General features: G+C 43.8%; 2 protein-coding genes across 3 annotated transcripts in view; one reads left to right on the top strand and one right to left on the bottom strand.

The window, feature by feature from the left end:
- The window catches only part of LOC121399188 (sodium/glucose cotransporter 5-like), a 110,345-nt gene that overhangs the window by 45,429 nt on the left and 51,383 nt on the right, over window positions 1–13,533 (top strand). For both annotated transcript variants that reach the window (XM_041579161.1, XM_041579160.1), the window contains exon 9: window positions 563–698. In XM_041579161.1, coding sequence (XP_041435095.1) covers window positions 563–698 — 136 coding nt within the window. The remainder of the gene's footprint in view (window positions 1–562; window positions 699–13,533) is intronic.
- Window positions 1–13,533, bottom strand: part of fam83g.S (family with sequence similarity 83 member G S homeolog) — a 33,349-nt gene that overhangs the window by 2,067 nt on the left and 17,749 nt on the right. Inside the window, exons 2-4 of the mRNA XM_018239293.2 lie at window positions 13,236–13,403; window positions 6,707–6,831; window positions 3,940–5,737 (exon numbers count right to left, since the gene is read on the bottom strand). Coding sequence (XP_018094782.1) covers window positions 3,940–5,737; window positions 6,707–6,831; window positions 13,236–13,403 — 2,091 coding nt within the window. The remainder of the gene's footprint in view (window positions 1–3,939; window positions 5,738–6,706; window positions 6,832–13,235; window positions 13,404–13,533) is intronic.

Genomic DNA, 13,533 nt, shown 5'->3' with positions numbered 1-13,533 from the left:
TTCAAAGCATTGAATTAACCCCAGACATGCCAGTAAGGCCATTGTAGAAAATGCATTCAGAGCATGGAGTTAACCTCAGGCATGCCAGAAAGACAACTTTATAAAATGGGTTCAGAGCCTTGAAATCACCAGACATGCCAACAAGACAACTGTATAAAACAGATTCAGAACACAGTATTTATTCCAGAAATGCCCATAAGATGAATGCAGAAACTGGAGCTGCATGAACCTTAGATTTGCACAAGCAGAGTGCCTGAAACTTTTGTTCTCTCCCAAACTCTCCGAGCCACTCGACTGAAGCTCATTCCCCCAAATGATTGATGACACTTTTAATCCTCTCAAGGGAAGTCAGCAGACAGAAATATGGTTTTAGGGACAGCGTTTTGCATAGTTGACCCTTTAAAACTTTAACATTGAGCATCCTAGAGCTCCTGAAACCTTTGTTCACAAATAGTATATATTTAGTATATATTTATATTATATGTCAGCAGCTCTTTCATTGCAAGCAACTTGCATATTATCTTTAATGGTTCAACTTATTTCCCTTCATTTTTTTTTCCAGGTTATTGTACAGAGGTCCCTGTCTGCAAAGAATCTGAGTCACGCCAAGGCCGCATCCATCCTCGCCAGCTACCTAAAAATGCTTCCCATGATATTCATCGTTATGCCAGGGATGATCAGCCGGGCTCTCTACCCAGGTAAGTACTCAGCCGTGCAGCAGCATACACTGCCACAGCCAAAATTATACGGAAGGGTAAGAGTTAGTGTTTGGTGTGCATGGGTGATGGGCAAGACTATACCATTGGCTATTGGGGGATTGCTGGGAATTGTGATACCCCCTCTGAAGGGCCTCCACTCCGCCCAGTGTAACAGATAACGGCCCTGACTGACCAATCATGTCTGATGAGCAGTTGCAATATGGATTCTCTGCTGCAGAGTCGCTTTGTGCTGCAATCTTGCTAGAATTGCATTTAAATTCATTGCACAGCCCATTTAGTCCTGATTTATCACTATCTTGTAACTTTACCTTTATGTTCAGCAAGAGCCCGGGGGCCAAAAATGTGATACCCCAGATATAACACTATCGAGGTATAGTTTATTCTCTGCCTATTCCAGTCAGTAATATAAAGAATATAAAGTGCCCTTTCTTATAAGCATAACCTGGAGGCTTTAAAGGGATACTGTCATGGGATTTTTTTTTTTCAAAATGCATCAGTTAATAGTGCTGCTCCAGCAGAATTCTGCACTGAAATCCATTTCTCAAAAGAGCAAACAGATTTTTTTATATTTAATTTTGAAATCTGACATGGGACTAGACATATTGTCAGTTTCCCAGGTGCCCCCAGTCATGTGACTTGTGCTCTGATAAACTTCAGTCACTTCTTACTGCTGTACTGCAAGTTGGAGTGATATCACCCCCTTCCCCCAGCAGCCTAAAAACAGAACAATGGGAAGGTAACCAGATAACAGCTCCCTAACACAAGACAACAGCTGCCTGGCAGATCTAAGAACAACACTCAATAGTAAAATCCAGGTCCCACTGAGACACATTCAGTTACATTGAGTAGGAGAAACAACAACCTGCCAGAAAGCAGTTCCATCCTAAAGTGCTGGCTCTTTCTGAAAGCACATGACCAGGCAAAATGACCCGAGATGCACCTACACACCAATATTACAACACTTGCTGGTTCAGGAATGAAATTTTATATTGTAGAGTGAATTATTTGTAGTTTAAACAGTGTAATTTAGAAATAAAAACAACATCATAAAAATCATGACAGAATCCCTTTAAATGTTTTTTGATAAGAACATGAACAGGCTGGACTCATTCAAATGAACGTGAGAACAGGAATAGCTGCTTCAGTGATAAAGTGAGAGGCATTAGATCGGCCCTGGATTCCCAGCATTCCTCAGGCTCCTTTTGCACGACAGCCCATTGCATTCCCAGACTAATGTTTAACCCAGTAGGGCCTGTATGAATACAGCAAGTTTCCCCTGACTGATAGAAACGTAGCACGACAGGGGCTGCTTTATGTAGCTACAGGGAACCACAGTGTCTGAAACATCTCATAGCTTAGCTGTAGCCAAGCGCCTTTATTATTTGAATTCGTCTATAATACAAGTATCTGGGTGCCACGGTCAAAATGATACCCTATCAGCCACAAGAAAAGAGGTTTCTCCAATCAGAAACCTCCTGGCATAGGGAGTCCTCTATTGTCAAGACACTGCTGGGCTCTGGAAGGAGCAATGTTCCTGGTAGGGTTGACACCTGTCTGGATTTTACCTGGACAGCCCGGTTCCCAATTAGAAATCCGGACAGGACAATGAAGTGATTGACATGGCGATCAGCCAATCGCTGATTGAATTGTCATCAGTCCCACCCCCCACATCACCGGCCCACCACCCGCCCATTTTTGGGGTAAAAAAAAAAAGGTGGCAACCCTAGTTCCTGGGCCCAGAACAGTTCTAGGACAGTTTCAACAGAACTCTGTATCATTTGCTGTCACTGATCTGATAGGAACTCCTGCCCAAGGTATATGATAAACATAATGCAAGTAGCACAGACCGCAACATATCAATCAAAAATGAGCTTTCTTCTCATATGTCTGTGTCAGAAACCTCAATATAGATTATCTAAATAAGCTGCTGTGTAGGCATTGAGGCTTAGGGCAGAGACAAACGCTCAGATTCGGGAGATTAGTCGCCAGGCGATAAATAGCCTCTTCTTCAGGGCGTCTAATCTCCCCAAACTGCCTCCCGCCAGCTAGACTCTACATCTCTGGCGGGACGGCACTCGGATAACTTCGTTTTCCGAGGTCGCCCGAAGTTTCCTCGTGAGGCAATTTCGGAAAACGAATTCCTCCGAGTGCCATCCCGCCAGCCATTTCAATTCTAGACGGCAGAAGGCAGTTCAGGGAGATTATTTGCCCCGAAGAAGAGGAGAATTGTCGCGGGCGACTAAACTCCCCGAATCTGAGCGTGTGTCTCTGCCCTTATGTTGAACAGAGCAATAGGGCACATGTATACAACAGATAAGCTGCATACAATGCCGTGGTTTTAGTTCTTATCCAAGGAGATAAACAGGGATCAAAAGTCACTGGAAAGCTTTTTTTCTGATAAAACAGGACATTTTTTGTCAATAAATAGTTTATTTGCAGGTACTGATTGAACAGATAAAAACGCTTAATGGCGTTACTGGTCCTTTAAACATTGTTTTTTGTTTTGTTTTTTTTTTTAAATCAGTGCAATAACCTAATTTAAGATTTAGTCTTTGTTTATTATGCATTGGACATTTACATATGATGTCACAGTTTATTATGGTCACAAAATGGCCTTTTTTCCCAGTATATGTTGCAATTCAAAGAGGTAGTTCACCTTAGAAAGTAGTAGCAGGTAGTGATATTCTAATACAGTTGGCAATTGGTCGTGCAGCTATTTGGCCTGGAATTTTGACTGGTTGGAAGAGGTAGTAAAGGGCATCAATGGCTATATTAGCAATAGAAATCTCTTGTTTTGGTTGCTGGGGTCAGTGACCCCCACAGCCATATAGCATATTTACAGTAGTTGCTAGCCAAAAAGAGGAAGAAGTAGAGACTAATAATTTAAAAACTATAAACAATAAAAATGACAATTAGGGATGCTCGAGGACTCCCAACTGCCAAGTCGTCCCAAATCTCAATGCAGAAATATTTAAAGATCTTGGCTACAGAATGCAGCTACCGAACTTTCTACGGTATATGCAAATTTAAGGTTTGGATGCGGTTTGTAATTCAGCCGAATCTTTTGTGGAGGATTTTGGTGTTCAGCTGAATCCACAAACGTTGGATTCGGTACATTTCTACTGAAGACCAACTGGCAGGTTGCTTAGAACAGGTCAATTTATGAAGGTGAACATCCCTGTTAAGTCTCAAAGCTACTGCCTGTGGCAACGATTCATACCTGGGTAGGTTCCACAGAATAAATCATTTTGTTCCCGTGCATCGGGTGGCTATTTGACATTGCCGTCTTCAGCTCTTGCTCTAGAGCAGGGTTCCTCCTTTTTCCATTCTCCATCTGCCCCAAGTCCATCACTGTTTGAGGCAAATGAAGAGGACTAAGGAAGCTTCCTCTGCTGATGTGGCCTTCACTCATCTTCCTCTGCACGGGAAAGAATTCCCCATTGATAACAGGATTCTCAGAGTTCCTTTTCTGCAATGGCGTGGCTAAGTAGTCCTCTGATACAGAGGAATTACTGGAAGGGGGCAGAGAGCCAGAGCCACTGGAAAAATATTGCACACCCTCATCGCTGTCATCCTCAGCTTTTTCATTGTGAGTGGTGTCTTCTGTCCCCTTTGTGTCCAATCCATTGGATGAAGGCATGATGCTATCAGCTAGGCATGGGCTTGTTGTTCCGATCTTGGCATTCTGTGCATTCTTCAAGTTTATAAAGTCCGCTACTGGGAGGGTCCGTGGCTTGGGCACTGGCGGTCGAGTTACTGGCTCTGTGTTACTGTGAATTATAAGATGCTGACTTTTCAGCAGGGACTCAAAATTCTCTAGTGGAGGCTCTTTAACACTAGTATCCTCTAGTTTATCTACAGTGTCTTTTACAGGCTCTTTCTCCAAGTCCTCACAAGGACCTGGTGGTGCCATGGATGCTTCTTCTGTATTTGACACAGGTTGCTCACCTTGCACAAGTGTAGCTCCACTGCTGTTACTAACATTAGATCCCTCATCTTGTCCAGGTTTATTGGAACCCTTGCCTTGACATGATGCAGATTGATCTGGTCCATCTTGGCTAGTTTTCCTTGACAATGAAGACTTTGTCTGGCTTGGTATAGACGCTTTACCTTGGCTAGATTGACTTGCGTTGGAACCTCTGCTCTGGCTTGGAGACTTTTTGACTTCATTGGTATTCCTTGACACAGGGTCAGTGCTATGGTTCGATTCAGACTCTTTCGGTTGACTGCTTTGTGTAAGAGGCTTGGTCTGGCTTAGAGAATGCTGCACACGGCCTTGGCTTTCAGAAGATACCTCCTCGCTTTTGATTGTAGTCATTTCACTACTGCCATGTCCAGACTTTTCCTTCTTAGAATATGGCTCATGGGTCTCCACCTTGGAACTAGTTTGCTCCTGGTTTGTCTCTGATCCTTCTTGCCATTCCGTTGGCTTTAGCTCCTGCTCCTTGTCTTGCAGCAGGAATTGGGCAGTGGCTTGTGACGTATCACAAATCTTGATTCTATTCATCTGGGAGAGCTGAGGATTTTTAATGTTTGGGTCAATAATATTAATGTATCCCAAAATATCACTTCCTGGTTCAGGATCTGGCTCCACCCAGGTGGGCAGGTAGTCAAACATGTTTGCTTTCTCCATGTTTTGTAGGCCTGGGTGTTTCTGTTGCTCTTGAGGTGGCAGTTCTATGGGCTTTTGTTTGGGTTTAGTGACAATATTATTACATTTTGCAGAATTCTTTTCTTGTTTCAGCTCGGCTCCTGTATCACTGGCACTTTTGGTTCTGACCAGTGCGTATTTAGGATTAATGAGCTTTTTAGCAATTGCTTCTGAGGTGGCCGAAGGAACAGATGATGGTTGCACCACTGGCTCAGGCTCTGGTTCATTTTCCATAGGAATGTTCTTAAGGCTGACTCCTTTAGAGATGAGGTAGAGATCCTGGAACTGCCGGTCAAAGCTTTCTACGACTTGTCCCGAAAGCATGGTGATAAAGTTCCGATCTATTCTTGCAGCTGACCAGGTGAAACTGAAAGGAAATTAAAAAAGCGTGAAAAACCTTATGTAAAAATGAAAAAATTAGTGGCTTTTTTGTCAAAGAACTGGTTTGTAAACAGAGATGATAATGGAATAGATTGACTGACCTGCACAGAGCCCTCACCTCAGTTGAACAACTGTAGGATAAACTGGAGCCAGGTCTGGTCCCCAACATCAGTGCTTAAAGAAGAATTCAACCCTTAACTAAAAAACCCCTACTCCCCTACCCTACGTAGAGCCCCTCCCTCCCAGCCTAGCTGCCCCCGGGAAATGCCCCGGAAGATGGCTGCCGTGAACTGCGATCCCTGAATCTGCACCGAGGGGTAAGTAAGAAGTTAGGGGCATTACCCCGGGGTAGCAGTTAGGCTGGGGGAGGAGGGAAGGGGTCTACGTAGGGTACGTTTTTTTTAGTTAAGGGTTGAATTCTCCTTTAAAGGATAAGTAAATCTTTAAAATAAGTGAATGTAAAATTGATGAGGGTTCTTCTGCTTAGGAAAGATTTGAGAAAGGTTTAAAATTTTTATTTCCTAAGAAGAAGAACATCAGAGCAGCCTCTTCCTTTCTCCTGACAATTTCCTTGTCCATTCATATTAACAGTACATGTATCCTGTAATATCTTGGAATGAAAACAAAATAAACAATGAATGTACATTACAAAAGTGCTTAGAATAGCACAATCATCAATTTTACATTCACTTATTTTAAAGGTTTACTTATCCTTTAAAATGTATGAATAAAAGTAAATCCCACCAACAATGTTCCATCTGGTGGAAACCGTCCCAGAAGAGTAGAGATTATTATAGCAGCACAGGGTGGGCCCAATTCATGTTGGTTTTGGAATGGGATGTTGGACAGGCAGGTGTTTGGATACTTTTGTGCCATATAATGTATCTACGGTCAGATCTTGATAGAGTGGTGTTGCTTAGGTGGGAATTAGAAGCAAAAGAGAACACTAAGTTACCTGTAGGAGCCACATACTGATTTGTCTCCATCCACAAACATGAACTTCTGCGCCAAAGACCCCTTGAATTTGGTGGAGGAACGTGTGTAGAACTCAGAGCCCCCAACGCTTCGGATTCTCAGGTTCTGAAATATAAAAATATATTGGACTTGAGCCCTAATTCACAATACGTAGCAAAAGCAGGTCCCTCACTTAGCACAACATGGAAGCTTTAGGCCATTAGAAAGAAGTAGCTCCGTCCCCAAAACAAATAATACAAAATACATAAGAACACAACCGGATAAAAATGTAAAACTAATAATGTAGGGTATGATGATCCAGCGACGTAGCCAGATCAGTAATTGTGTCTGTAACTAACTAGGTGTCCCCTGCAGTAAGGTGGAATCTCATATATATGATATATACTGTATATATCCCAGCGTCCTTACACACAGCATTTGGGGGGAATACAGATTATAATGGGACACCAGGCTGCCAATAAGTAAACTGCATAGAAAGGAAATCTTTACAGAAACGGGCTTGTTCTGCGCTGTATAATCCTTGTGACAAGTCCAGAGCTGCCATAAATTTACAATGTGGCCATTTTCTCTGGCAACAGGGCGCGACTCCTGGCAAATGTATCCGTATAACTGTGCTGTTACATGTGCCACAGAGCAACACTTTCCCTAAGATTTCCCATGTATAGAGACTGGTGCACAACTAGACCTGCATTGGACCTAGAATGTGGGTGTCCTAATGGAGCCTCTTTGATCTGTGGGATCTTCTGCCATAATGTGGTCAAAGAGCCCCTCAGTGACTTCTAATATCCTTATCATTTACAGTAGGGGGTACATTATCCCTTATAATACATGAGTGAAACTCAGAGTTCCCTGTATAACTCAGCCTGCAGCCTTGTGCCTTTATATGGTCACAGAACAACCCCTCAGTGACTTCTAATATCCTTATCATTTACAGTAGGGGGTACATTACCCTTATAATACATGAGTGATACTCAGAGTTCCCTGTATAACTCAGCCTGCAGCCTTGTGCCTTTATATGGTCACAGAACAATCCCTCAGTGACTTCTAATATCCTTATCAATTACAGTAGGGAGTACATTATCCCTTATAATACATGAGTGATACTCAGAGTTCCCTGTATAACTCAGCCTGCAGCCTTGTGCCTTTATATGGTCACAGAACCCCTCAATGACTTCTAATATCCTTATAATTTACAGTAGGGGGTACATTATCCCTTATAATACATGAGTGATACTCAGAGTTCCCTGTATAACTCAGCCTGCAGCCTTGTGCCTTTATATGGTCACAGAACAACCCCTCAGTGACTTCTAATATCCTTATCATTTACAGTAGGGGGTACATTATCCATTATAATACATGAGTGATACTCAGAATTCCCTGTATAACTCAGCCTGCAGCCTTGTGCCTTTATATGGTCACAGAACCCCTCAGTGACTTCTAATATCCTTATCATTTAAAGTAGGGGGTACATTATCCCTTATAATACATGAGTGATACTCAGAATTCCCTGTATAACTCAGCCTGCAGCCTTGTGCCTTTATATGGTCACAGAACCCCTCAGTGACTTCTAATATCCTTATCATTTACAGTAGGGGGTACATTATCCCTTATAATACATGAGTGATACTCAGAGTTCCCTGTATAACTCAGCCTGCAGCCTTGTGTCTTTATATGGTCACAGAACAACCCCTCAGTGACTTCTAATATCCTTATCATTTACAGTAGGGGGTACATTATCCCTTATAATACATGAGTGATACTCAGAGTTCCCTGTATAACTCAGCCTGCAGCCTTGTGCCTTTATATGGTCACAGAACCCCTCAGTGACTTCTAATATCCTTATCATTTAAAGTAGGGGGTACATTATCCCTTATAATAGAAGTGATAGAGTTTTCCGACTTGTGTTATGTGGTTACAAGTATCTTTCTTGCCAGGAATGTCAATTTCCAAGAATCATGTACATTTAGGGTCAGTATAAACAAAATGCTGTTTTGACTGGTTTTAGCCTCTGTCACCCCATGTTGCCTCACCCTCCATCTAATTAATAAAACCACTGTTTAAGTTTAAGGGCTCTCCCGTGTGCATTTGATGGCAGTGTAACAGTCTGGTGTTTGTTAGTATTTATACATATACAGGAGGGAATATGAGAACTGGCTCTTGCTTGTATTCTCTACAATGTACAACAAAAATGAATGGGATAGCCTTACTTTTAGTAGTAACCCATAATGACCAATCAGCAGTTACCACTGAGCAGTTCCAACTACTAAAATAATGTAGCAGAAGCTGTTAATCAGCTGCCTTCGGCCACAGGAGTCAGAACCAGCAGTGCAGAGAGTAGAAACTGTCAGACAGATGAAGATTTTTCTAAAAAATAACTCTCAGAAGCCCCGGCCCGATGAACTGACAGTTGCAGATCACTTCTGCTTCTGTCTGTTGTTTTGATGTCAGTTATTGCTAGTGTAACATTAACAGGGCTTTATAACGATGTTTCCCGTGTAATTATCATTATAAGTGAAAGGTTAAAGCCGATTGGTTACAGTGATCATTACTGGATGGCACTTTCTCTTTAGTCCCTCTCCCTCGCTATTTTATGGCGCATTCCGTACATTTTAAGGCCCTCGCCCTTCCCCCTGGCAAAATGACTGTCTTTGAGGTCATGTGCTCTGTGCAGGGCTCGGCACCACCCAAAATGAGCAGCTTCCACCCGACAGCTAAGGAACTGCTGCAATCCAGAGCACATAGGTGGGAATGTCACCTATGTGCTAATCAGCAGCAGTGCGTTATTATTATTATTATCATGTATTTATATAGCGCCAACATATTGCGTAGCACTGTAGTGCAGGACACAGGTCAGTGGCACGGCTAGATCTTACTGGGCCCCAGGTGAACCACTAACTGGCAGCACTAACTGACAGCTGGGTAAGAGTGTGTTCCAAGGGCAGGAATTAAACTACTACTATGTTTAAGGGAAAAGGAAAGATATAATCACCGGGGCTGCCAAAATGTTAGGCAACCCCCCCCCCAGTAATTTAATTATATACCCGAGACTCTGGTTGCTCCTCCCTAATATTCACCTTCCCTTCTCCTGTAAAGACATGCTCATCATCAAAAATGATTTCCCTGCAACCAATTTAAAATATAATGTGAAATGATTTGGGAAAAATGTCATTACTGCCAGTAGTCACGTTTGTCAGCTGATTGGTTGCCCTGAGTTACTAGACCACCGTCAAACCTTGCAATTTTTATTCCAAAAGCCTCATTTCCATTTGCTGCAAAGTGGAGCCCTGCGCGGAAGCAATTTTTGAGACCCGGGAACCCGACGGGTGGGCGGAGACAGAAGAAAGTTTTGTAAAAATTCTAAAGGAATAAAATATAGACAATATAAGATAAGAAATATAGATGAGAAAAGCAACCCGACCAGCGACCCCATCTATACCCTCACCCAAAATCCTCCCCTCATCCCGCAGAGTACCCACGTTTTTTGCGGGTAACCCGACCTGCTGCAGGGCTCCTGTTTCATTCAGCTCAGTTAGTACATGGGGTTGTAACTAAGCAGTTCATACAGAAGGTTGGAGTTCCAGTGTGCTGAGCAGCCTCCCCACTGAGCAAAGGCAGTTTTATATCAGTCCAAGGACCTGGCCATAAATCAATCTGATCAGTCAGGGTGGGGCGGCTCAAAACAGAGCAAACACACACACACAGCTGGCAGCCTATTCTGCAAACACAGCTTTATGTCTGGGGCCCCTCTGAACTTCTGGGAGTATAAAACTTTCCACAGCAGACATTTTAAAGGAAAACTAAAAGCTAAAGAGAATATGGCTAGGAATGCAGTATTTTATATACTGAACCTACTGTACCAGCCCAGAGATTGAGCAGCCCTATAACAGTAATGATCCAGGCCTTCAAAGTTGTGCCCAGCAGCTCCCCATCTTGGATCTTGTTAGGCCATCTTTTGTGTGTCAGTGGCTCTGCACATGCTCAGTGGGTTCTGCTGTTGGAAAGCAAAACTTAGGGGTTGTGGGAAATCAGCAGCCCAGAGCATGTGCTGGGAATCGAAAGAAAAGCAGAAAAGAAGATGAGGAGTTACTGGAGACACAGATCAGTCTGTGGCTCTACTATTAATTCAGAGGCGTTATGACCAATCCGACTTTCTTTTTTGCTGCCCCTTCACCTCCCCTGTGCCTCGGGGTAGCTACAGAGTGCCCGGGAGTGATTCTGTGCCCCTTACCGTCTAAGATGGCTCCTGTGATTTTGCCCCCTCCCTCGCTCACTGTGTGCAGTAGCGGATTTAATAACCAGAAATGTGGCTCTTAGGGCTTTAGCACACGGGCAGATTCACGGAGACTAATTCTGCCTCTTCTTCAGGGCGACAATCTCCCCGAACTGCCTCCCCCCTGCCTGCAAAAAATTTACAATCGTCTGCGGCAAGGCACTTGCCGATTCGATTTCTGAAGTCGCCCGAAGTTGCCTCACAAGGAAACTTTGGGCGACACCGGAAATCGAAGCGATGCAAGTGCATTGCCGCAAGTGATTTTTCATTTTTCGCAGGGGGAAGGCAGTTCGGGGAGATTGTCGTCCCGAAGAAGAGGCGATTAGTTGACAGGAAACTAAATCTCCCTGAATCTTCGCGTGTGCTAAAGCCCTTAATGTAACAGGATTGGCTTTTTGGCCTGCCTTGTAACTTGGGGGCTCCTGCCCCCTGAGACGAGTTTCTCAACTCAGCAGAGTGCAGTACTTCCCTCTCAAGTGCAGATCACCCTCCGGCTGTTGCTAAAACAACTCCCAGTTGAAGGCGCTTGCACTTAGACTTCTAGTATGTTTTTACCATTGCACATCAATCATTCCCAGACAGGAACCCTTAAATGTGGATACTTGTTACTATTATAGCCTTGTCCTGGGTAGATAAGCCGGCACTTCACTTAGTCCTCCCCTCAGGGTTGTCACATTGTGCTCTTTATCAGATAACAAGATCTTAATTGCCGGCTGGTTGTAATATTTATTAAAGATATACATTTTGCTCCTAAGCAACCTAAAGAAAACACTGTCATAGCACCATAAAGTTATAGAAGACCTATAGGACTCATACTGCCGGTAAATTTGTAATACCGGCCCCAGCCTTGGCAGTTGTAAAATACCGGCCGGGTGGCAACCCTAGTCCATAGCCTAAGGGTAAGGTCACACTGGGCGTTTCGGGGAGATCTGTCGCCTGGCGACTAATCACCTCGTCTTTGCGGCGACCAATCTCTCCGAACGCCTTCCCTCACTCTTGTGCTGGCTAAAATAAAAAATCGCCGGCACTAAGCACACGCAGCGATTCATTTTCCGAATGGTAAAGGTAACTCAAGTTGAAGCAAAGTCCACACAATAGGTGATGGAAAAGCTCATTATAACTTATTGCACTAGGAGGGAGAGTAGGACTAAATTATACTCTCTCTCCACCTACAGCCACTCGAGTTGTTTGTAGGCTGCCAAGGCATCGGACAGATTTAAATGCACAGAGGAAGCTGCAACAGCCACACAAAAACATACGAAGGAGCTCACGATCACAATTGCTTTGGGAGGTAGAGCAGGACTAAATTATAGTCTCTCCTCCTACAGCAACTACCCAATCAATATAGTTTGGATTTAGCTGCATTTTGCCAGTAAAGGGCAACTGTGCAATATACATATATATTCTGTATATATATACAGGGGGAAACCCTGAGGACATCGACACACGTGGAGATTCGGGGAGATTAGTCACCGGGCGACAAATCGCCTATTCTTACAGCAATTCCTTCCCGCTGGCTAGAATCGAAATCGGCGGCAGGGTGGCACTTGGAGTCCTTTGTTTTCTGAAGTCGTCTGCAGTTTCCTCGTGAGGCGACTTTCGGAAAATGAATTGCTTCGAGTGCCATCCCGTTGGCGATCTAGATTCTAGCCGGTGGGAACGCAGTTCGGGGAGATTAGTCGCCCAAAGAAGAGGCTCCTCGTGTGTCTCTGCCCAGAAGCACAGTTGGGCTGCATTAGGCCTGGGGCTTGTGTATCGGTTTACAATTCGGCTGCTGGTACTTGCTGCTGTGCGTGTTCATACAAGTGCACCCCACGGGGCAGGGCAGCTAAAACCACATGCAAATATCATGTCACTGTGCATCCAGGTGGTCTGGTCAGATATATTCCGAGCATGCACTGCTACAGCTAGGACATCTCCTCTGCATGAGCCTGACTTGTATTTTTAAGCACAAGCTGAATGGAACTTAATAAAAGCCACCCAAAAACAGTATTTTGCATTATAAAAGTCTAAGGTTTTAAGGATGCCTGTCAGTATATTTGTTATGGAAAGCAGCGTGTGTGTTTATCCCTGAGTGCGACTCTTGAAACAATGTAGCAGTTCAGTTCCATGCCTTTAAGCTTCTGCTACACTGTTTCAGGAGTCAGAACCAGTAGTGCAGAGAACAGCCAGGCAGAAACTGCTTTTAACAGTTATCACCTTATGGGTGACACCCTCCCAAAAAATAACCAAGACTAACCTTGAGGTGCCCTTTGTGCATCTGAGCTTTCTCGCACATCTGCAGAAAGTAGCGGACATCAGTTTCATTCAGAATGACATACACGGAGACCTTCCTTTTGAAGCCGGCATCCAGCAGGTCCTTAAAAATATCGATGTCTGTAAATTGGTCCATGACGACAGCAATTACCTGTGGGGGTGACAAAAAAGCAGTGTCATATGGTGAGTGAGTCCAATCAGCTGTTACAGGAATTTTAAAGCAATGACGTATGGCAGCTGTTTTATCAAATAGCTAGTAAAGTTGTAGTAGGGTCGTTCTA

Source organism: Xenopus laevis, chromosome 9_10S, assembly GCF_017654675.1.
Source record: "Xenopus laevis strain J_2021 chromosome 9_10S, Xenopus_laevis_v10.1, whole genome shotgun sequence".
Lineage (NCBI taxonomy): Eukaryota > Metazoa > Chordata > Amphibia > Anura > Pipidae > Xenopus > Xenopus laevis.
The sequence above is the reverse complement of the archived record's forward strand: the minus strand, read 5'-3'. Positions and strand labels throughout refer to the sequence as shown.